The 25,774-nt window shown below is 45.4% G+C and overlaps 1 protein-coding gene across 1 annotated transcript in view; it reads right to left on the bottom strand.

The window, feature by feature from the left end:
• Positions 1–2,437: 2,437 nt before the first annotated feature.
• Positions 2,438–25,774, bottom strand: part of LOC134609231 (uncharacterized) — a 42,607-nt gene continuing 19,270 nt past the window's right edge. The window contains exons 3-9 of the mRNA XM_063452845.1: positions 19,571–19,834; positions 15,505–15,593; positions 10,144–10,227; positions 6,996–7,142; positions 6,557–6,688; positions 3,253–3,375; positions 2,438–2,589 (exon numbers count right to left, since the gene is read on the bottom strand). Of these exons, the coding sequence (XP_063308915.1) occupies positions 2,575–2,589; positions 3,253–3,375; positions 6,557–6,688; positions 6,996–7,142; positions 10,144–10,227; positions 15,505–15,593; positions 19,571–19,834 (854 nt within the window). The 3' untranslated portion in view covers positions 2,438–2,574. The remainder of the gene's footprint in view (positions 2,590–3,252; positions 3,376–6,556; positions 6,689–6,995; positions 7,143–10,143; positions 10,228–15,504; positions 15,594–19,570; positions 19,835–25,774) is intronic.

Genomic DNA, 25,774 nt, shown 5'->3' with positions numbered 1-25,774 from the left:
CCGAATCCACAGTAAGTAGATGTAGTTGCAGTCTCATTTCTATAGCAACAGTATGTGCCTTAATCTCCTTTTTATGCAGCACCATGTAACAGGCAGCCATTACACAGGTGTAAAATGGATAAGAAGTAGACCAGGTGCCGAGAGCCTGGCTCAGACAAACTGAGACATTTCCTCTGTTGTACATGGAGTGCTTTGCTCCCACAGTCATTTCAGTAGCTCTCCGTTAAGATGTTATTGTTCAGGAGTGTATGTCCCCACTCTGTCACTGCGTTCCTGAGGTCACCGCTTATAATGTCGGCTATAATTTGCTCTCTATCCAGCAGTATGGCCGCATTGCCCAGACCGGGCTTATAATCTACTAAATATCACCGATCTGTGTGCCACATGATACAATGCTGATTGTAATCCCCACCTTTCCAGATTACCTGATATTTACTTGGTTTGTAGGGTAAATATGATGGGTTGACACAACGCCCACCATGTCATTTTAACCTCTTATATCCCACCCATGTTAGATCCCCCTTTAACCCTTGATATGGAATTTCTCCATGACTGCCCAAACCACTTCACTCCATTAATGATGTAAATGCCATTGGGAGCTCTCAAACTATTAACCCCATCAGAGTTATTGGCTAAACTGTACAGTGTTTCAGGAATTCACAGTGAATTTTGAATGTCTACGTCTGCCATTTTGGTCATTTTTGTCTTCAAATGTGAAATTCTTAGTTTAGTTAATATTGTCCCTTTTGCTCGCAATCCGTTTAACCATTCCAAGGAGTTGCAGCCCTGTGGTCCCCCATCTCTGCCTTGGGTATGTTTTAATACCTACATGAAATCGAGCTGCCAAACAGGCTGTGTATAAAGCCTTTTGACCACCAAATGACTATTTTATTGGTCATTTCTTTTAGCGGGTAGAACGTGGTAAAAGCACTGCCTTGTGATTGGCAGATTTAACCAACTCATTAACTTTTTATCTACGTGTTATCTCATTCCTGGCAAATCCAGCGCATGTAGACTGATCTCCTCCCAAAGGTTCTAGTAAAAGCACCGAGCATTTATCTGTGGGATGTGACTGCTTCTCGCATACACGGGTAAAAACAAAACATTTATATATGGTTTTCTTTTTAAATTTCAGCAAATGAGGTGAATTCCTGCTGAAATGAATATAACCAAACTTTGCCACATCAAGTTTTTAGTAGTCGGTTTTACAAACCTTAGTAAATATAATTTAATTGTTTAATATTTTGGAATATCTGCCTCCTTTCGAGTTCCAGAAAATTCAAATAACTGTTGCTTGAAACGATGTTTTAACCCTCTGAGCCTGCAGACTATCCAAGTCATTAGGAGAAGGTTGTCTATTCCTCATCCCAAACAAGATGAAGGCTGTGCTCGGCCCCAATGCATCCACACATTTCTGGCGCGTTTTACTCTTACATATTCAACCTTTCCAGTGCCTGACAGATGGCCATTCCCGAGTGAGTGCTGGGCGCGTAAATTCATTGTTGTTTGATGTGTTTATTATATTTTTAGCACGTTCTGTATTTTTGTTTACTCATCTGTTTGTATTTTATTTTTTTTGTATGTAGTATTTTTAACTGTAAATATAGTCATGCATTTAAATTTCTTTACCTGTGTCCTGGCGTGATTTACGGATGAACCTGCATTACAGGTAGAAAAAAACATGATGGAATTTAGGTCTCAGTTTTTATATTTTTGGACAAGATTTTAAAATTTAATATTTTTTTATAACCTAAAAAAAAATAATTTAATTTAAAAATTATTTATATATATATATATATATATATATATATATATATCTAAATCTGTAAGTAATTTTTATAATATTAAATAATTTCAAAGGTTGATTTAAAAACAATATTAAATTGGGGCCGTAATAGGATGGGGGACAGTAATAGCCTGGCAATATTGAATGTAAAAATCGACCTCCTTTTGGCTGGTTCTAGAATATCCACTGACTGCAAACATGTACACCCACAAAGTCACAAACCGCGGATCTCTCCGGTCCATAATATTTAATCATGGACTAGGCATATTCTGACATCTATATAACTTATATGAGGGATATATAATATCAATAATATATTTAAGGTCTTGCCTTCCTTCCTCTTAGCCAGCGGGCTGTATTCATTTTTCACATTTACATTTTTTGGTTTTCTTTTTCATACTCCAAGAAGGCCTTAATACTGGCTTTTCTTTATCCAAGTTCTTGGGCTGAATATGTGAGATTTAAAGACTCTGAATATATATCAGAGCAAAGATTTCTTACTTGCAATAGGCTTTTTTTAAAGGTTCAGGAAACCGGCCCTCCACACACTGTGAGCGATATACGTATATCCCGTTATCCGAATAAACATCACATTGAAGGAGTTTTTGTACAGATCGCGCACGGTCAAACAAACGACACACTTGGATCCTCTGTTTTTCAGGCAGGTTTTATTGAGCAGCATTAAAGGTGTGATTTAGTAGGAATATATGCAGGTCTAATACAGAGCGGTACCTTGGGGGTAACTGTGCATCTTTACAGAGCGGAGACGCTTTCAGTTGGATCAGCAGCTACATCGTTAATTCCTGCAGAGAAACAAGCTGAAATTAAATACGGGGCAATGCACATCACTCTCCAGGAACAAGTCAGCATACTGTGTGAGTAACGGTAACATAGGGCACAAATACATAACGGTTCATGCTTATCCCTCTGCAGAAAATGACTGGGTCCTTAGGAGGAGATGGACGTCCATTTTTAATGCCATCGTCAGACCCCCATCAAATGGAATTACCAGCTCTTCTATCCCATCTCTTAACACATTTTACCAGCAGTTAAAAAGACCCCAAGAAATGCAAATATAAACCTACTGGAAAGAAAAAGAATTCTATTCAAAAGCTAGAGGTTGGCTCGGTGTCTGGTAAAACATGCAAATGTCTGCCTGGCAAGGAGAAACTGGGAACAAAAAAAAACATGTCTCGCATCCACCCAAATTAAGCCCCTAACAATAAGGGGGAATAATCCAATGTCCAGGCCATAACCTGTAAATAAAAAAATATTGGGGTCAAAAACCCTCTGTTTAGTTTGGAGGAACCCACAAAGTAGATGAGATGAGGTTTTGTGATATCCACTTAGGGAGTTTAAAGAGTCGTCCACAAAAAACAAAAAGAGTCTCTATGACCCATCTGTTTCTATGTAGATCTAAAGTGTGAAGGTTTCACGATACGGCATATTTATTGTACATATCTTACCATAATAGCGTTCACAATATCATTATTGTTGTGTCTCAGCGCTCGCACGGCCTTCGCGCGGGATACATTGGCCTGCGCCATTACTAGTTCAATGTCACGCACCTCCAACCCAGTCTCGTCCACCTGTCAGGAAACAGTTAATATTCTGGAGTTTAATAAGACAACGAGTTCACTTCCCAATTATTCTACCTCTGGGAGTCTCCCAGCACTGCGCTCAGTGACTCCGTATAAATTAATATCCGGATTGGAAGAGCTTTAATACCCCAATCTGGAATTGCTGGTAGATCTGTAAAACAGATTTAGGGAACAATAGGGTTTATATACTAAGATTAATCTTAGCCAGAATAGCCAACCGTGAAACTTCCTCCAAATGTAATCACAGGTGATCTATTTAATCCTGCAATTCAGCTTCCAGTTTACCATAATTCACAGTTTAGTAAATCCAGCCATGTGAGTGAACATTAAACACCTTATTAAATAATCATTACTGTGTGAGTTTATTCTGTGCTTAAGGCGTGATATAGTTAATAGTGGGTTCCCTTGCTTTGTCACAATGTATAGCAGCAGAATTCAGGGCCCTTGCAGGCAGTTCCATAACCAGAGAAAACCTTACCCGTGTATGCATTGATACTGCATGCATTGATATCTTCTAAATAAACTTTTAGTAATAAATGAATGGGGCAGCATAACCTGTAGGTGAGAGGGTCACTATGCACTATAGTCACTAGGTGGCAGTATAATACAATACGTCTGAAACACACAGTAGTAGAATGGTTGGTTTGGCAAATTAAAGGGATACTATAGTGCCAGGAATACAGAGCTGTTATCCTGGCACTACCGATCCCTCTGCGTCCCCGATAAATAAATGGTTTATTTACTTACCCTATCCCAGTGCCAATTTCCCTCGGCACTGGGTCGAAGCTCTCCTCTGTCCCGCAATGAGCGCATTAGACCTCCCATATGAGGACGTCCAGCGTCAGATAACCGTTGGATCCCGGAAGGGCCCCCAGTGTCTGTCTGGTAAACCGCCACTGTGGGCAGACTTAGAGCTGCAATGTAAACATTGAACTTTCTTTGGAACATGTTTTACATTGCAGCGCTAAGTGCAAAAGGGACACAGCACCCAGACTATTTCAATAAGCTGAAGTGGTCTGGGTGCCTACAGTGTCCCTTTAAGATAAGTAACGGAATGGAATGTTATTTATTTAGCGGAATAATTTCTCATTAACCCCTCAACTACCAAACTTTGCTGTTTGGTCACAGAAGCCCACAGCAAGGAATGTCCTGTTTGTGTAGTTTTGGTGCAATGTTTTATTGAATGAGGATTTCTCTCTCGTTGTGACTGTACACCAATGGCTAAGGCTGATAGGAGTAGAAGTCAGTCGCTGAGGAGGGAAAGCTGGAGGCCAGGATTGGTGCAGGAATTGCCCATTAAGCTCTGTAGATGTAGGGTGTAGACCATCCCATTGCTAACTTACTGTATGTGTATATAAAGGTGGGCCCAGTGGCTGGAACGTGCAAAGCTGCAACATACAAAGTCTTTGACAATGTGGTTTGCATTTAGTAAAATACGTTTACATATATTCAAATAGCCTGCAGGGAGCTCTTTCAGGGAAATGTCTGGGTCCCAGAATGTTAATTTACAATGAACAAGCCACGATACAATGGAGAAACCACTTCAATGACTTCACTATATTTCCTCAACACATGATCTCCTCCTCTTAGAAACATGGAATGTGACGGCAGATAAGAACCATTCGGCCCATCTAGTCTGCACAATATTTCAAAATACTTTTATGAGTCCCTGGCCTTATCTTATAGCTAGGATAGCCTTAAGCTAAACATCCTCACTGTGTAAACCTATACCACTTCAGTTGGAAGGCTATACCATGAATCCACTACCCTCTCAGTAAAGTAATACTTCCTGATATTATTTTTAAACCTTTGTCCCTCTAATTTAAGACTATGTCCTCTTGTTGTGGTAGTTTTTCTTCTTTTAAATATAGTCTCCTCCTTTACTGTGTTGATTCCCTTTATGTATTTAAATGTTTCTATCATATCCCCCCTGTCTCGTCTTTCCTCCAAGCTATACATGTTAAAGGGAAACTCCAGTGCCAGGAAAACGATCCGTCCCTCTCCCTCCCACCCCCCAATCCCCGGTTACTGAAGGGGTGAAAACCCCTTCAGTGTCTTACCTGAGGCAGTGGCGATGTCCCTCGTCGCTGTCTCCACCTCCGCAACGCTCCTCCTCTTCATTGCGTCGCCGGTGGGCGAGACTGATCTCGCCCACCGGCCGAGGGGACCTAATGCGCATGCGCATTACGTCTCCCCATAGGAAAGCATTGAAAAATCATTTCAATGCTTTCCTATGGGGTTTTGAGCGACGCTGGAGGTCCTCATACAGCGTGAGGACGTCCAGTGACGCTCTAGCACAGGTTTCCTGTGCTAGAAACCAGGAAGTGACCTCTAGTGGCTGTCTAAAAGACAGCCACTAGAGGTGGAGTTTACCCTGCAATTTAATTATTGCAGTTTATAAAAAACTGCAATAATTACACTTGCAGGGTTAAGGGTAGTGGGAGTTGGCACCCAGACCACTCCAATGAGCAGAGGTGGTCTGGGTGCCTAGAGTGTCCCTTTAAGATCCTTCAACCTTTCCTGGTAAGTTTTATCCTGCAATCCATGAACCAGTTTAGTAGCCCTTCTCTGAACTCTCTCTAAGGTATCAATATCCTTCTGAAGATACGGTCTCCAGTACTGCGTACAATACTCCAAGTGAGGTCTCACCAGTGTTCTGTACAATGGCATGAGCACTTCCCTCTTTCTACTGCTAATACCTCTCCCTATACAACCAAGCATTCTCCTAGCATTTCCTGCTGCTCTATTACATTGTCTGCCTACCTTTAAGTTATCAGAAATAATCACCCCTAAATCCCTTTCCTCAGATGTTGAGGTTAGGACTCTATCAAATATTCTGTACTCTGCCCTTGGGTTTTTAAACTCTGAGTCAGACAGTGCAGTGAATGAAAAGTGCTGATCGCAGAATGTTTGATTTGTCCCTCCAACATATGAATTCTACAACCAGAGCAGTTCCTTCGGGGTGCCTCTGTTTGATAAATGAGTTAGTTCCATATAAAATCTAATCTTTATCTGACACGTGGGTTCCGTGTAAAATGCAATTCAGAGGAAACCAGCTAAACGTTGAGCAGTCACCATGGAAACCAATTGCACGTTCCCCACAATCGCTTGTGATTCTGCTAGCACAATGTAGAGATTGTGTCCCAGATACAGTGATTGGTTGGTTTACCTCCTCCTCTTCCCCACTCTCCTCCTTGATGGTCAGGGTGGGCGCTGCTTCTGTGATCAGCGGGGAGTGTTCCATGGGGACTTTAAACTTCTCGGCCGCCGCTTTGTGGACTTGTTGGGACAGATCTTCAATCTGCAATAAAATGTAAAGACACTTTAGGAGCTCTGGGCTAGTGATCCCTAGAAATGGCTGATAACACAATCCAGGGTTTAAGCTAGGGCCAACAAGGATTTCTTCTGAATGATCTATCAGCCAGCAATGTATCCATCACAACCGTTGTAATACCAGGCGCCAAAAAATGTCTGTAAGTTAATCTTCGTGTTCTGTCCCTATCGCACCACTGCTACAGATTTCATGGCGCTGGGTGTGACGTAAGCCGCATGCATTAAAACCAGCGGGTCATTGCTAAAAAGGAATAAAATGCTTCCCTCCTGCTTACCTTGGCTTCTCCGAACACAATGTAGATGTCTGATGCCGGGCTTTTGAACACGTCGGGCTTTGTGATAACAAACAAGATGTTTTTGGATTTCCGAATGGTGATCCTGGTGACACCATGTATCTGCCGCAGGCCAAGTTTGGACATCGCCTAGGAGGACAGGATACAAGCACAACACATGGAACCGATACAAAGTAAACTGGAGACAATATTCTCTACAATATCTCTCAGGCCAAGGCCGCTGACTAAATGATTCAACGTGAAATGCACTAAGCAGCATTTTATGTCACAATGGAAGACCTCACAGATAGACTCAATCATTCTGCTATGAACAGGCTGTTTCAGCTGCGCTCTCGGTCCCTGAATGGTTAGAATACTGATATAGTAAGATGCGGTCTCTCAGCGCTCTCTTCTCAAACGTCTGAAAGCTTGTTAATGAATAGCTTGTCAGTGAAATGTTGGAAGTGAAAAGGTATCGCGTTTCGAGGCACATTATCTTCTCTGGGCCCTTTACGGTCATATTGTAAAGCGCTACGGAATATGCCGGTGCTATATAAATACCAGAAATAATAATATTGGTTTCTTAATGCAGGGCACACCGGATCATGATATCTGCACGCAATAAACATAATGGATACAAAAATGTCACATTTCTGTCACAGAGGGAATTCTCTTGTCTAACAGAATACTAAGAGAGGTGATTTGGGGGCAGTTACGAGGGGTTAATACAGAATTCTAAGAGAGGTGATTTGGGGCAGTTAAGAGGGGGTAATACAGAATACTAAGAGGTGATTTGGGGCAGTTAACAGGTGGTAACACAGAATTCTAAGAGGTGATTTGGGGCAGTTAAGAGGGGGTAATACAGAATACTAAGAGAGGTGATTTGGGGGCAGTTATGAGGGGGTAATACAGAATACTAAGAGAGGTGATTTGGGGGCAGTTACGAGGGGGTAATACAGAATACTAAGAGAGGTGATTTGGGGGCAGTTACGAGGGGTTAATACAGAATACTAAGAGAGGTGATTTGGGGGCAGTTACGAGGGGGTAATACAGAATACTAAGAGAGGTGATTTGGGGCAGTTATGAGGGGGTAATACAGAATACTAAGAGAGGTGATTTGGGGCAGTTACGAGGGGGTAATACAGAATACTAAGAGAGGTGATTTGGGGCAGTTATGAGGGGGTAATACAGAATACTAAGAGAGGTGATTTGGAGCAGTTACGAGGGGGTAATACAGAATACTAAGAGAGGTGATTTGGGGGCAGTTACGAGGGGGTAATACAGAATACTAAGAGAGGTGATTTGGGGCAGTTAAGAGGGGGTAATACAGAATACTAAGAGAGGTGATTTGGGGCAGTTATGAGGGGGTAATACAGAATACTAAGAGAGGTGATTTGGAGCAGTTACGAGGGGGTAATACAGAATACTAAGAGAGGTGATTTGGGGCAGTTACGAGGGGGTAATACAGAATACTAAGAGAGGTGATTTGGGGCAGTTATGAGGGGGTAATACAGAATACTAAGAGAGGTGATTTGGAGCAGTTACGAGGGGTTAATACAGAATACTAAGAGAGGTGATTTGGGGGCAGTTACGAGGGGGTAATACAGAATACTAAGAGAGGTGATTTGGGGCAGTTACGAGGGGTTAATACAGAATACTAAGAGAGGTGATTTGGGGCAGTTACGAGGGGGTAATACAGAATACTAAGAGAGGTGATTTGGGGCAGTTATGAGGGGGTAATACAGAATACTAAGAGGTGATTTGGGGCAGTTACGAGGGGGTAATACAGAATACTAAGAGAGGTGATTTGGGGCAGTTACGAGGGGTTAATACAGAATACTAAGAGAGGTGATTTGGGGCAGTTACGAGGGGGTAATACAGAATACTAAGAGAGGTGATTTGGGGGCAGTTACGAGGGGGTAATACAGAATACTAAGAGAGGTGATTTGGGGCAGTTAAGAGGGGGTAATACAGAATACTAAGAGAGGTGATTTGGAGCAGTTACGAGGGGGTAATACAGAATACTAAGAGAGGTGATTTGGGGCAGTTATGAGGGGGTAATACAGAATACTAAGAGAGGTGATTTGGGGCAGTTACGAGGGGGTAATACAGAATACTAAGAGAGGTGATTTGGAGCAGTTACGAGGGGGTAATACAGAATACTAAGAGAGGTGATTTGGGGGCAGTTACGAGGGGGTAATACAGAATACTAAGAGAGGTGATTTGGGGGCAGTTACGAGGGGGTAATACAGAATACTAAGAGAGGTGATTTGGAGCAGTTACGAGGGGGTAATACAGAATACTAAGAGAGGTGATTTGGGGCAGTTAAGAGGGGGTAATACAGAATACTAAGAGAGGTGATTTGGGGCAGTTACGAGGGGGTAATACAGAATACTAAGAGAGGTGATTTGGGGCAGTTAAGAGGGGGTAATACAGAATACTAAGAGGTGATTTGGGGCAGTTACGAGGGGGTAATACAGAATACTAAGAGAGGTGATTTGGGGCAGTTACGAGGGGGTAATACAGAATACTAAGAGAGGTGATTTGGGGCAGTTACGAGGGGGTAATACAGAATACTAAGAGAGGTGATTTGGGGCAGTTACGAGGGGTTAATACAGAATACTAAGAGAGGTGATTTGGGGCAGTTACGAGGGGGTAATACAGAATACTAAGAGAGGTGATTTGGAGCAGTTAAGAGGGGGTAACACAGAATTCTAAGAGGTGATTTGGGGCAGTTATGAGGGGGTAATACAGAATACTAAGAGAGGTGATTTGGGGCAGTTAAGAGGGGGTAATACAGAATACTAAGAGAGGTGATTTGGGGCAGTTACGAGGGGGTAATACAGAATACTAAGAGAGGTGATTTGGAGCAGTTAAGAGGGGTTAATACAGAATACTAAGAGAGGTGATTTGGGGCAGTTACGAGGGGGTAATACAGAATACTAAGAGAGGTGATTTGGGGCAGTTACGAGGGGGTAATACAGAATATTAAGAGAGGTGATTTGGAGCAGTTAAGAGGGGGTAATACAGAATACTAAGAGAGGTGATTTGGAGCAGTTAAGAGGGGGTAATATAGGGTAAATAAGAGAGGGTGATAGGGGCAGTTAAGAGGGGATAATAGAAGCGCTGACCCCACATTATGATTACTTACCTTCCGTGCTTTCTTCTCGCTGCGACTTTGTTTGGATTTGCTGATCGATTCCTCGCCAGATCCCGCACAGTGTGCCAGCTGGTTCTGCGGAGATAAAACGATCACATGACCCAGGTGAATGGTCTGATAGACACTCATCGCCCTTGTCCTCCAGGAACACAGACTGACCGTGAACTGGGATGGGGAGACATGTGAATGGTTTACAAACGGACACTGAACACACAGAGCACCTACCGGGACCCCACCAGTGTTTCCAAATTAAGGGGTTTCTCAGTTCTGTCCCAATGGAATGTTTTATTTACTGCTAAGTTTTTCCGCTCCTTATAGTGCAACTGATATTGTCTCTAATCCACAAAAACACAGATTGGGACAGCAATTAACAGCCCCTGTCCAATCCACATACTTACAGCTCATCCCTATTAATTAGCATTTCCAGTCTGTCCCGGACAGCACACTCTATGTATCTACCATGCAGAGTGCCGAACTAGACAAACTATCCCTGACTTACCAATAATTCTATATTATTATTCTATTATAGTAATATAACATGTTACAGCAGAACTGACTACAGTTAGTATTACTTAACCCTATCACTGCCAGAGGTGATCAGGTCACCTGTTCTTTAACCCTCTCATTGCCAGGTTGATCACAGTAAGTGTTTACCTCTACTGCTCCATAAATCCTGCAATCCCGGTGTGGTGGAAATAGCTTTTTCTTAACCTTTTCCATACCGGCAGTGACCATGCCAGCTGCTGTAAACCCATTTAGTGGCAGAGTGATTTGGGTTCTCCAGTCTGGCAGGGTGATTTTGGTTCTCCAGTCCGACAGGGTGATTTGGGTTCTCTAGTCTGGCAGTCTGACAGGGTGATTTGAGTTCTCCAGTCCGACAGGGTGATTTGGGTTCTCCAGTCTGGCAGGGTAATTTGGGTTCTCCAGTCTGGCAGGCTGCCAGGGTGATTTTGGTTCTCCAGTCTGCCAGGGTGATTTGGGTTCTCCAGTCTGGCACAGTGATTTGGGTTCTCCAGGCTGCCAGGGTGATTTAGGTTCTCCAGTCTGACAGGATGATTTGGGTTCTCCAGTCTGACAGGGTGATTTGGGTTCTCCAGTCTGACAGGGTGATTTGGGTTCTCCAGTCTGACAGGATGATTTGGGTTCTCCAGTCCGGCAGGGTGATTTGGGTTCTCCAGTCTGACAGGGTGATTTGGGTTCTCCAGTCCGACAGGGTGATTTGGGTTCTCCAGTCTGACAGGATGATTTGGGTTCTCCAGTCCGGCAGGGTGATTTGGGTTCTCCAGTCCGGCAGGGTGATTTGGGTTCTCCAGTCCGGCAGGGTGATTTGGGTTCTCCAGTCCGACAGGGTGATTTGGGTTCTCCAGTCCGACAGGGTGATTTGGGTTCTCCAGGCTGCCAGTGTGATTTAGGTTCTCAGGTCTGGCAGGCTGCCAGGGTGATTTGGTTTTGGCAGTCTGGCAGATAAATAGGGCACACTGACTCCTAGCTAATCACACAGCAGGTTGTAACCAATATATAATATAATCCAATAACAGGCAGAGGACTCCACGTTGTACAGACCACATGCGCACCTTTTAATGTGTATATTTTATTCCGTACAATGTACAATTTGCTACTCTCATTGCGATATCCTTGAACTGTGTATCCACCTAGGATTACAACTATCCTTGCTGCTTCTCCCAGGGCTGACAAACAATCTGTCCTGGATAATCGCACTAATAATGTAAAACACCCTTTCTCTCCTAGCACCCCAATAATGTCCACTCCTCATTTCTGCCTCGTCCATCGTGGATGTTATCTGACTATCCCTGTTTACAGAACCCCAGCAGCAGGCTGGCACTGACCACCTACCCTATCTGGCAGTAGTGAGGGTTAATGGCTCTAGCATGGCCTAGATAGACTGTTACATAAGCCTGGCTCACTGTACGAGCCCTGCACAGCTTTATTAATAAAGCACAGCTGTCTGATCACTGATCAATGGCAAGGCCTGTCAGCAATAACCCGGCTGCAGGAATCTCCAGACATGGAGAGGGAGGCTGGCTACAGGGGTTTTAGGTCACTGAGTCCTTTCTAGGGAGCCCAGCACCGATGGGTACAATCCTACCAATCAGAGCTTATTGTAATTCTCTAGAATAGCAGGGCCGGCTCGTCCATAGGCGGCGGTGGTCCATGTGGCACTCTGACAGGGGCGGCATTTTGCCACGGGTTGGGAACCTGTGTGAGGGTCCATCGGGTGGCCCATGCCCTTAGGGCCACCCGATGGACATATGCAATGAGGGGCCTGGTCGTGTGCTGTGGCGCTTTAAAAGCTAGACCGGGCCCCTTCTATCGTGTACAGAGAGCAGGGAGGAAGTGACAGCATATCACTTCCTCCCAGCTCACACAGAGCCAGCCGCGCGGGAGTAGGGAGCCTGCTGGGTGGCTTAATTTTTTTAATGTGTGTATCGGTGTATGTGTAGTGTGTGTATCTGTATGTAGTGTGGGTATCTGTGTGTTTGTATATGTGTATCTGGATATGTGTAGTGTGTGTATGTGTGTTTGTATGTAGTGTGTGTATCTGTGTGTGTGTAATATGTGTATCTGTAGTGTGGGTATCTGTGTGTGGGTGTGTGTAATGTTTGAAGTGTGTGTCTCTATGTATGTGTAGTGTGTGTATCTGTATGTCTGTGTATCTGCATGTGTGGCAGTGTGTGTATCTGTATGTGTCAGCGTATGTGTGTATGTCTGTATGTCTGTGTATCTGCAGGCGTATCAGTGTGTCTGTACATCTGTATGTGTATCAGTATCTGCATGTGTCTGTTTTTGATACATATATTGACACACATACAGTTGCACAGACACACTGATACACATGCAGATATACAGACACACAAACACTGCCACACTTGCAGATACATAGACAAACAGATACAAACACAGACACACAGATACAAACACTGACACACATGTATATATACAGGCACAGTGTATAGGTAAGTGTATTGGCTGCAGTGCACACACACACACAAGCCACATCCCCAGCACACACACATAGAGACACTACCATTGCAGAAGCATATATGTTTTTTTTTGTTTTTTGGGGGGAGGGGCATAATTTGATACTTATATCCAGGCAGCACAATGTCTTGGGCCACATGCATCGCTACAGAGGAGTAAACATACATCACGTAATGAAGGGTCACTGACTGTGCATGCAGGGAATTCCTCATATAAACTCCATCAATTACTACAGCCTCTGTCTTACAGACCCACCCCTAAAGGGCCTGTCATATAACCGCCCCCACCTCTGTCTTACAGACCCACCCCCGAGGGCCTGTCACATAACCTGTCCCAACTCTCTCTTACAGACCCACCCGCGAGGTCCTGTCATATAACCTGCCCCACCTCTGCCTTACAGACCAACCCCTAATGGGCCTGTCTCATAACCTGTCCCAACTCTCTCTTACAGACCCACCCCTGAGGGCCTGTCACATAACCTGTCCCATCTCTCTCTTTCAGACCCACCCCCGAGGGCCTGTCATATAACCTGCCCCACCTCTGTTTTACAGATCCACCCCTAAAGGGCCTGTCTCATAACCTGTCCCAACTCTCTCTTACAGACGCACCCGTGAGGTCCTGTCATATAACCTGCCACACCTCTGTCTTACAGACCCACCCCCAAGGGCCTGTCATATAACCTGCCCGCACCTCTGTCTTACAGACCCACCCCCGAGGGCCTGTCATATATCCTGCTCCCACCTCTGTCTTACAGACCCACCCCCAAGGGCCTGTCATATAACCTGTCCCAACTCTCTCTTACAGACCCACCCCTGAGGTCCTGTCATATAACCTGCCACACCTCTGTCTTACAGATCCACCCCTGAGGGCCTGTTATATAACCTGCCCCACCTCTGTTTTACAGACCCACCCCTGAGGGCCTGTTATATAACCTGCCCCACCTCTGTCTTACAGACCCACCTCCGAGGGCCTGTTATATAACCTGCCCCCACCTCTGCCTTACAGACCAACCCCTAATGGCCTGTCAAATATCCTGCTCCCACCTCTGTCTTACAGACCCACCCCCAAGGGCCTGTCATATAACCTGCTCCAGCTCTGTCTTACAGATCCACCCCCGAGGGCCTGTCATATAACCTGCTCCAGCTCTGTCTTACAGATCCACCCCTGAGGGCCTGTCATATAACCTGTCCCAACTCTCTCTCTTACAGACCCACCCCTGAGGGCCTGTCACATAACCTGCCCCACCTCTGTCTTACAGACCAACCCCTGAGGACATGTCATATAACCTGCCCCACCTCTGTTTTACAGATCCACCCCTGAGGGCCTATCATATAACCTGCCCCACCTCTGTCTTACAGACCCACCCCTGAGGGCCTATCATATAACCTGCCCCACCTCTGTCTTACAGACCCACCCCTGAGGGCCTGTCATATAACCTGCCCCTACCCCTGTCTTACAGACCCACCCCTAAAGGGCCTGTCTCATAACCTGTCCCAACTCTCTCTTACAGACCCACCCCTGAGGGCCCGTCATATAACCTGCCACACCTCTGTCTTACAGACCCACCCACGAGGGCCTGTCTTACAACAAGCCCATACCTCCGTCTTACAGACCCACCCCTGAGGGCCAATCATATAACCTGCTCCCACCTCTGCCTTACAGACCAACCCCTAATAGCCTGTCATATATCCTGCTCCCACCTCTGTTTTACAGATCCACCCCTGAGGGCCTATCATATAACCGGCTCCCACCTCTGTCCTACAGACCCACCCCTGAGGGCCTGTTATATAACCTGCCCCCACCTCTGTCTTACAGACCCACCCCTGAGGTCCTAGGATATAACAAGCCCCCACCTCTCTTACAGACCCACCCCTAAAGGTCCTAGGATATAACAAGCCCCCACCTGTGTCTTACAGACCCACCATGATGGTCTGTCTTTTAACCTGTCCCAGCCTCTGTCTTACAGCCCACTCCTGAGATCCTAGGATATAAGAGGCCCCCACATCTGACTTACAGCCCACCCCCAAGGTTCTAGGATATAACAAGCCCCCATCTCTGTCTTACAGGCCCACCCCCTGAGTATTTGTCATATAACGTGCCCCCACCTCTCTCTTACAGCCCACACGCCCCAGGTCCTAGGATATAAACTTCCCCCACCTCTGTTTTATAGACTCATGCTGAAATCCTAGGATATAATAAGCCCCTACCTCTGTCTTACAGCCCACCCGAGATCCTATGATATAGCAAGCCCCCATCTCTGTCTTACAGCCCGCCCCGAGATCCTATGATATAGCAAGCCCCCACCTCTGTCTTACAAACCCTGCCATTGAGGAGTGAACGGTGGGACAGTACCTGACTCGCTGTTGTCCTCGGTTCAGTCAAATCAGGCTCTTCTAACTCAGGTAGAGATTCATCGTTGCTCTCGGAGTCGTTACAGGAACCTGAGTGATACAGATAGGTGAGATACATAGCAGTGCACCGAATTCTGATAATATATATAATGCTCTGTAACTCACTGCATTCTGATAATATATATAATGCTCTGTAACTCACCGCATTCTGATAATATATATAATGCTCTGTAACTCACCGCATTCTGATAATATTTATAATGCTCTGTAACTCACCGCATTCTGATAATATATATAATGCTCTGTAACTCACTGCATTCTGATAATATATATAATGCTCTGTAACTCACCGCATTCTGATAATATATATAATGCTCTGTAACTCACCGCATTCTGATAATATATATAATGCTCTGTAACTCACCGCATTCTGATAATATTTATAATGCTCTGTAACTCACAGCATTCTGATAATATTTATAATGCTCTGTAACTCACAGCATTCTGATAATATATATAATGCTCTGTAACTCACTGCATTCTGATAATTTATATAATGCTCTGTAACTCACCGCATTCTGATAATATATATAATGCTCTGTAACTCACCGCATTCTGATAATATATATAATGCTCTGTAACTCACCGCATTCTGATAATATATATAATGCTCTGTAACTCACCGCATTCTGATAATATTTATAATGCTGTGTAACTCACCGCATTCTGATAATATATATAATGCTCTGTAACTCACTGCATTCTGATAATATATATAATGCTCTGTAACTCACCGCATTCTGATAATATATATAATGCTCTGTAACTCACCGCATTCTGCTAATATATATAATGCTCTGTAACTCACCTATTCTGATAATATATATAATGCTCTGTAACTCACCGCATTCTGATAATATATATAATGCTCTGTAACTCACCGCATTCTGCTAATATATATAATGCTCTGTAACTCACCGCATTCTGATAATATATATAATGCTCTGTAACTCACTGCATTCTGCTAATATATATAATGCTCTGTAACTCACCGCATTCTGATAATATATATAATGCTCTGTAACTCACCGCATTCTGCCAATATATATAATGCTCTGTAACTTACCGCATTCTGATAATATATATAATGCTCTGTAACTCACAGTATTCTGATAATATATATAATGCTCTGTAACTCACCGCATTCTGATAATATATATAATGCTCTGTAACTCACCGCATTCTGATAATATATATAATGCTCTGTAACTCACCGCATTCTGATAATATATATAATGCTCTGTAACTCACCGCATTCTGATAATATATATAATGCTCTGTAACTCACCGCATTCTGATAATATATATAATGCTCTGTAACTCACCGCATTCTGATAATATATATAATGCTCTGTAACTCACCGCATTCTGATAATATATATAATGCTCTGTAACTCACTGCATTCTGCTAATATATATAATGCTCTGTAACTCACCGCATTCTGATAATATATATAATGCTCTGTAACTCACCGTATTCTGAGAATATATATAATGCTCTGTAACGCACCGCATTCTGATAATATATATAATGCTCTGTAACTCACTGCATTCTGCTAATATATATAATGCTCTGTAACTCACCGCATTTTGATAACATATATAATGCTCTGTAACTCACCGTATTCTGATAATATAAATAATGGTCTGTAACTCACCGCATTCTGATAATATATATAATTCTCTGTAACGCACCGCATTCTGATAATATATATAATGCTCTGTAACTCACCGCATTCTGATAATATATATAATTCTCTGTAACGCACCGCATTCTGATAATATATATAATGCTGTGTAACTCACCGCATTCTGATAATATATATAATGCTCTGTAACTCACCGGATTCTGATAATATATATAATGCTCTGTAACTCACCGGATTCTGATAATATATATAATGCTCTGTAACTCACCGCATTCTGATAATATATATAATGCTCTGTAACTCACCGTATTCTGATAATATAAATAATGGTCTGTAACGCACCGCATTCTGATAATATATATATATAAGATAGATAAGGGTGTTAGATGAGTTCTAGGAAGTACCCAACATGCTAGTCTGCTAGACCAGTGAGATTGGACGTAACTGCTGGTGGTATGTGACAAAGAAACTTGGTTTTGGGGGGCGGAGCCTGACCGCTAAGCAATACAGACGTGGGCAACACGAGCTCCCGCCTGACGGGCCGAATTTGGGTCAAAATCAACGGCTACACGGAACGCAGGCTCACCGGGTTGTGCTACCCATGCTGGGAATGCACCACGGAACCGAAGGACACCCCTCTGAAACTCATCGGGGCCGGGAAAACAAAACGCCGAGTGCGGCCTACTAAAGTTGGAGCCGGGGAGAGACGGCCGCTCACCCCGACGCCAGACACACCAAGCGTCTCTACAGGTCTCCTACCCCCCCCCTCTGGACCGGTGGGGGTTATCCCGTTCCCCACTGGGGGTACAGACTGTGGCATTAATCATCACCCCATCTGTCTAAACATAGCGAGCGACACGAGGCACTCTAACCTCACAAAATGGCGGAGGCCATACCACAGTCACGGCACACTCCCACACAGGCATGTGAGCTGTCCCCAGACACTCTTGAAGCCAGACTGGACGCTTTATTCCAGGCATTTTGGGAAAAACTGCAGACCCGTGCCACTGCCGACCAACCCAGCCGGTGTGCAGAGCGGGAAGCGGGTGATTCCCCTCCGGGCAACACACTCCGCATAACGCCTCACCGCACCAGTGACCGCCCGCCCGGGCTGATAGCCAACAGAGGCCTGGCCTCGAGACATCGACCACACAGGGAGAAGAACGCACGCCGCAGGCGGCGGAGGTCACCGCGATTCTCTACCTGCCCCTTAAGGGGCCGGGACCGGGCCGCACTCAGGTACCGAGTCCGTGGACAGAAGGTGTCGGCTACCACAACATCCTGGGGCTGGAGGATAGTCCCCCGCACCCGTTGCTCTCCGGCTGTACCCGATGACCACTATCTGCAGCTAACAATCCGCCAAACTGCTCACTCTCCCAAGCTGAAAACATCCCGAAGCTCAGTCTCTCTGCAACAGCCAAGCAAGCGGAATGCCGCCCGTCATGACCGCGGTCCCCTACAACCCCCCATGCAACCAAAGCAGGGGACAGACCTGACCCGCATGAACACCGGGGACGATAGAATAACGGCACTTACCCATCTGCAGATCCGGAATGTAAAGAAAGCCATGAAACGGCACACCGCGGCAGGTATCCAATGGGACTCCCATACACATGTATCGCCCCTGCTGCTATTGGGTATCGGATGACTGGGCGCCTGAAACCTCACCCAGAGCTTCTGGTACCTCACTGAAGACACCGAGCGAAGGGACAGATAAGAGACTCCCCATTTTTCTTTTTATTTATTTTTCTTTCTGAGGACATTCTAGCTCAGCTTTGTTCGGTCCGTTGCCTATAATTTTTGACCCAACAGGTCTCGCAACTTGATGCGCCTGGGCCTGTACCCAGTGGTATCCTGTTTCTACTGCCTGCATGACTTCATGTTTAGCTAGCCTGCCTACACACAGCCACAAATGTTTAGCACTTTTAAGCCAGATGTCAATAGCCCACATAACCTCACGAAAAGTCTGAGGATTATTCTCAGTGGCTCTAATACGTGAATATAACACATTTTGGATCAGCAGTCTGTAAACACCACACGCATACTACTACTAGCTCATACACCCACACTAGCTTGTATCTGTGTCTAGCCTGTTGTAACCACTCTACCTAAATACACATTGTTATATAGCATAGCAAATTGTTCCTAGCTTGATTAGCATGTTTAATATATTACAAAAATGAGACAAAACACCAGGAATTTAGCTACCGAATACGTTTCCTATTGTATCATATGCACTAATTCCTTTTATGCTTGTTGAAATGCTGTATTGCAAATCACATTGTCTCAATAAAAGAAAGATTTACAAAAAAAAGAAACTTGGTTTTGGTGGTACTTTGGGCCCTAGGACCTTGTTACCTCTGTGACTCAGTATTTCACAGCCTCGCTGCCCCAGTAGGGGCTTGTTGATGCCAAGTAGGGTGACTGCAGGCGTTTCCCTGAGTAGGTGCATCTCCGGTCCCTGGGAGGTGAGTTCACTCTCACTGGAGGAGCTAGGATCAGACTGAGGGGCTCGTTTCCTATCTGTCTGGTCCTCCATGGATGACGACTGTGGCACCCCTTGTGACGTGCTGCATTCTGGGGTCTCTGTGCTCAGTTTGGTGGGTTTGGAACTTGCATCAGCTACAAACAAAGAAATCAAAAAACAAAGTAGCAGCTTCTGATACTAAGGGCGGTTATTCAGGGTATTAGGATTACGAATTGCTAAACTGAAAGGGTAGTAGATACAAGTAAAGGTTAGCCTGCTTAGGTGGTAAGGAAACAATTAGGTTAGGAAAACCATATAAGTCTGGTTAATCTGTACAATATGCAGCCTCATTCTGCTAATTGGAAATGCATTCAATGTACCATTAATTGGGTCAGGTCTAATAATTCCCACATTATGTTATTTAATCCCATTCTCAGTACCGCTCACTATCTGCTATAATTTTATCGGAATGCACAGAGTACAATTGAATAATAAATTATCTTTGTCTCAAGAATTCAGCAGGAGTAACGGCAAGGAAAACACCGGGAGTGCCATTAAAATCAGCTTTAAAGGGACAGTCACTCATTTTAATGCACTATATAGAAAAAAATACAAAACTTAAATTCAACAAAATAATAAAGATGCTACGATTTGATAACCAAGCTTAAGCTTTGTAGCCTCTGCCCAGATCAGGAAGCAGTCACGATGCTCCTCCAACTTTCTGAGACACATATCCCACAATTCTCTGCACAGCAGTGCGTTCTGGGCACAGCAGGGGCTTCTGGGAGTTGTTCAGTTTTTAGTTTACTATTATAGAAACCTAATACCTCACCTGCAACTCCCAAAACTCTTTGTCTGCTTTGGTAAATACAGGGTTAAGACCTGAACCGATTTCGAGCTTGTTTCCATTGATAAGGGAACACTATAGGCACAATAGGCCGTCTCATTGGCGCAGCACGGCATTTTACCACGCATGCGCCCCCGCCCCCCAATACTTTAGGGTGAACCGCATATCATAAAATCATTTCTAGATAATATTAGTCCCCGGAGACCACAATAGGAGGCTTTTGATTGCCAGAGCCACGTCATGGATTTAGGATTTTTAATGGAGGTTTTTTTTCATTATTTTAAACGAGTGCAACATCTATTATAAAGAGCACATATATGGGGGAGCCAAGCAGGCAAGCAGCCCAGACGTGTCTGGACAGAGCTCTCACGTCTGGGAGAGGGAAAACAGGGTACAACACGGGAACACAACCGCTTACAGCCAAAAGCCCACAGTACCTCTACTCAGGGGGGGCTACCGATTCGAACGGTGCCCCTCACGAGCCTCTGCGTAGCCAATCTGACGACACGAGGCTTGCGGCCTACCTGGGACCAAGCCGCAGGGAGACGGACGCTCTCCGGGGCATCAGCGGTGACAGGAGCCGCAGCAAGACACTTCACCCCCCCCCCACCCCCCCCGACCGGTGGGGGTTATCCCGGTCACAAGAAAGAAGCTTGACACGCCTGTTTTTCCCCACCGCTGCAACATACTTGGACAAGCCACAAAATCAAGATGGCGGCGTCTGGTCGTGAGACTGAGACAGAAGAGCGGCACAAAACATTAGAACAGCGCCTGGACGACCTGTTCCAGAAATTCTGGCAAAAGCTCGGGCACAGGGCAGACCAGCAAATCAGGGGCAGCTGGGAAGCGCACATCCTTTATGCAGACATCACCAAAGGGAGCCCCCCAGACCGAAACGAGCACCAAGTGACACACACGTGACGGGGCCCGCCATTACTACCGTGCACGCCCTGCCGAAGTTCCCACGAGACCCCCCGAAGGCGGACCACCAGGGCCAACCAGAGAGACCCCAACACTCCCTGAGGGCGCGAAAATCTTCCCACAAACGAGCACAGCACAAGCGGCGCATCCACGCCCAGGGAGAGGGGAAAACAAGACTGTAACGGACCGTTTTGCACACAACAGGTTAAAAACCGTTTAGGCAATATTCCCCTTTCCAGATGCACAGGCAGCTACTGTAAGCAACTATCTCCCGAACTGCAAACTACACGAATTCTGGAAACAGCCAAACAGGAAAAGCATACAATCTGCACACTCCTGGCAATCGGCACACAGTCCAAATCCCCCAATAACGAGACGACACTTCGTTTTGAGGGTCAAGCAGAATCTGACTGTACTGGCACATACAGCCTCTTTTATTCCCAATCCACAAACATAGTACAGCCCACAGGGTTTTACAAAACAACCAATCAATCCGTACAATACACACAGACACTCCCACACAAAATCCTCCCCTCTGCCTGTGATATGATTACTGAACACAATGGGTAATCTCATTATCACAGGCAGAGGAATACAGTTTTTAACAAATATTAATAACTTCTAAAATATACATGCCATTCACATAAAACATACGTTTTCATAATCAACATGCTGGAAATAAACACATACTCAAAATTCAGGGCAATCGGTTCAGGGGTTCAAATTTAAGGGAAAATCTTATTTGACCGACCGCAAGCACATTTTCATGCCCAAAAGAGTTCAATAGATTTGAGCTGTGCGGTCGGTCAATTCCGCACAGAAAAATGTCCCATTCGAATGCACGAACGGGGCCGTTCGTGCAAATAGCCCAGTCGAAGCGTTGAAGTTCCTGAAGGTAACGGTCAGCGGTGTTTGTGCAAAGGTGTAACCGATTTTAGTTCCAGGGCACGCACCGCTGACCAAGTTCGACTAAATTAAAATGGCCGCTTCGACTACTTCGGCACTTTGACGGCAATCAAAGTGCCAATTTAAAAGTACAAATCCTTTCTCTGAGTGGGGGGCTGGTTCTGGGAGTTAAAGGGCCAGCAGCAGCACAACAAAAATCCATTATGCCCAAATCTGTTATTTCAAGGGCCAAACCTCCCAGGGACCATAATCACATGGCAAGAGGCTGGCAAGCAGTCCTCACCAGGCACAAGTGGCGGGGCTGGTTCCGCCACAAAGACGACTACAGAATGGGAAGCAGCAAGACCGCCCACGACTTCACTCAACCCACATACTCACCTCAGGGACGACACCGCAAACGCGCCCCACAAACAGGCAGTCACCCACAAAAGTCTCCCACAAGCTGCACCTCCGGGACGCAGGGGAACAGTTTCCAGCTGTACCACCGACTGTACCACCCAATGGAACCAGCCTCACGCACGGTGGAACCAGCCTCACGCACGGGCATCGGCTGAATAGGTTTTCCTGGAGTATCCAAACAGCTCCAAGCACACCGTGTACAGACATAAGCGTTTATAATTAAGCTACACAGAGCTGCCGTAATATATACCATAGACTCCCTCTTGTTATTTTTTACTTTATTTCTTCTGTCTAGTTCGGGACCAGATTATCTAGGCTCTCATCAGCTACCCATAGTCTGCTTTGTGCCCAATTGCAGTTAAGGAGCAGCAGGTTAGCGTGTTACCACATACCCAGCAGCCAAGTCTAACCGCAATAGCTTGAGCTACGAATTAGCATTTTGGTACAACATTTATTATGCTGGTAAAAGCGATGTCTCAGTATTGTTTTAAAGATGTTTTATAATTACACAAGCGAGAATCTACACTGTTGAAATAATAATCCTGGGGGGGCGGAGCCTAACTGTTGAGCACAGCAGACGTGGGGACTCTGTGCTCCTGAATCCTGAGCCCAACTTGGGGTGTAATAACCCATTTACCGACATTGGAACCCACCCAAGGGCATTACCTGAACCCTGGCTCTCGGCTGCACAAACTGACACTTTAATCAAGCCTGTAACACGGCGGAAGCCTGGACACCTTTGCTGAGGCCTACTGGGGATGAGACTGTGGAGAGGCAGCCGATCTCCTTGTCTCCAAACCTCGGGCCCGACCTCGCAGCTATCCTACCCCTCCCCCCTTTGGACCGGCGGGGGTTATCCCGGTCCCCATTGGCATACCTGGGGTGACCTGCCCTGCGCTTGCCCTGATCTGATCGCAATCAAGCTAAATCCCAACCACGCAGCACATGCAAGATGGCGACTGCCCTGTCTCCTGATAATGGAGCACTGTATTAGCCTCAACCACAATGCAGCTCCCTACAGCAAACCCTGCAAAAACTGGATGAAATATTCCAGGGCTTCTGAGCGCGCCTGCAAGACCGGGCACAAGCAGCCAAGCCGGAACACGGTATGTCTGAGCTGAGAAGCAACCTGCCGAAGCAGGGCAGGTCTCCCCGGGACAAATGCAAACCACATGTTCCGGCTCACTCTACCGCCATCCCGCAAGCACAGAAAACCCCTAGAGGCAATCCCTCCTCATACCCTCCAAAACTGCGTGCGACCGCCCGTCGACGACGGACTTCACTACCTAGATCCCGCACTCGCTCCCCTGGGAATAGGGACTCTGCTCCTGGATATTCCCTAATCCAAGGAACTGGGAAGCAGGCCCACATCACTGCTGGGAACTGGAGGGAAGACCCACGCAGCCAAGACACGGCAGATACTCACCCGATGCACAACGCCACCTGGGGGAACAACAACATACCAGCAGCTGGGGTGGGCTAGGTGACCCCCGAGATTTCTGAGTTAACTATCCTATTTATGCCGACCTAGTCACTGTTAGACAACCTAGTACAGTTGATTTTACCAGTGCCTCATTGTTTTTGGTTCTGCCTAATGTGTCCCCTAGCGTACCTCTATGATGCCTCTTTTAACGTGACATATACCTTAGTGCCAACATGATCTTCTCTGTTTTAACAATCACTATGTCTACTATTTACCAAGCCTGAATACAGATAGGAAGTAGCTCAGAATTGTTACCTGATCTGCCATCACTAGCCCATGCCGACTGGTGACACCTTTCATGCGAATATAATAATCTATCGTATAAGCTGTGTTTGAAGCCTTGACTAGCTGAACAATTCCTGCTAAATGTTGAACAACTATGTTTTTTCCTGTTTTTCATATTATAAAATGTGCAAGTTTTTCCTGAGTGCCACGATGCAGAAACGCTGCCCATACAAACCGAGCACACTCAGGTCATAGCTGTATACCTGTATAGCAAACTCGGACTGTTTATTCTAAAAACGCATTGCTCGGTCTTTTCAACAACTATGTCATTACGTGTACGTGATGTGCTTGCCAATGCTGTTGGGGCACGGCGAGCTATTCTGTTACATGTCATACATTGCACAACAAAATAAAGAATAAAAAAAAAAAATATTAGTCCTAATAACATAAAAAATGTGCCTGACTAACATATGTCACGACCTGTATTGCAAATGTTCTCTAAACGTATCCTGATGTCGCTGTTGTGGCGCACCAGAGCTATATGTTACTATTGTGCACAACAAAAAATAAAGAATTACAAAAAAAATTCAAAAAAGAGCACATATTCGGGGACGGGGTCTGACTGCCATGCTGAGCGGTTGCATCTTCCGAGAGCGCCCTGAGTAAAGGTGTTATTTTTAACCTTACACATTTTTAAGCTTATTTTCTGCATCAGGAGTCACACAGCATCTCAAGCTGTCCTACTGCCCTGTGGGCTCATACATACTATAATTAACCAGCTCTAACCGCATCTGGAGGATTTTGTTCGTGGAGGACCTACGGCCTACAAGAGGCCTACTATGTGGGTGAGAGGGAGGAGGATGATCCCTCCACCTTTAATATCACTGACAACCGCAGCAAATCTAATCCTTCTCTAAAATAGCGGAAGTCATGTGCTCAACAGACTCCCGTGACAAGCTGTCCCCTTTCCTGGCTAAGCTGGACATGCTGTCTGAGGACTCTTGGTCCAGACTTCAAATCCGCCGGCAGGCCTTGGAGGATGAGTCACAGATACTTGCCCCACACTCAAATCTACAGCCGTGTGTTCCTCACATTCACTGTAAGATACCCGAGATAATGCACCTGATTACCATAGTCCATAACTCCGGTGGCCCAGAACATTGCAACACCGTCCACGTATGCTATCACTTTTACCAAGGAAGGCACGGGCCATGGACCTACCAGGAGACTGGTCTTGAGTTGAAGCTGTTGACGCAGAAGCTCACGGGGCTCTGTGGTTGCCACTCCTTATATGAGACTTCCACACCTATAACT

Source organism: Pelobates fuscus, chromosome 4, assembly GCF_036172605.1.
Source record: "Pelobates fuscus isolate aPelFus1 chromosome 4, aPelFus1.pri, whole genome shotgun sequence".
Classification (NCBI taxonomy): domain Eukaryota; kingdom Metazoa; phylum Chordata; class Amphibia; order Anura; family Pelobatidae; genus Pelobates; species Pelobates fuscus.
Note: the sequence above shows the minus strand (reverse complement) of the source record. Positions and strands in the feature narration are given on the sequence as shown.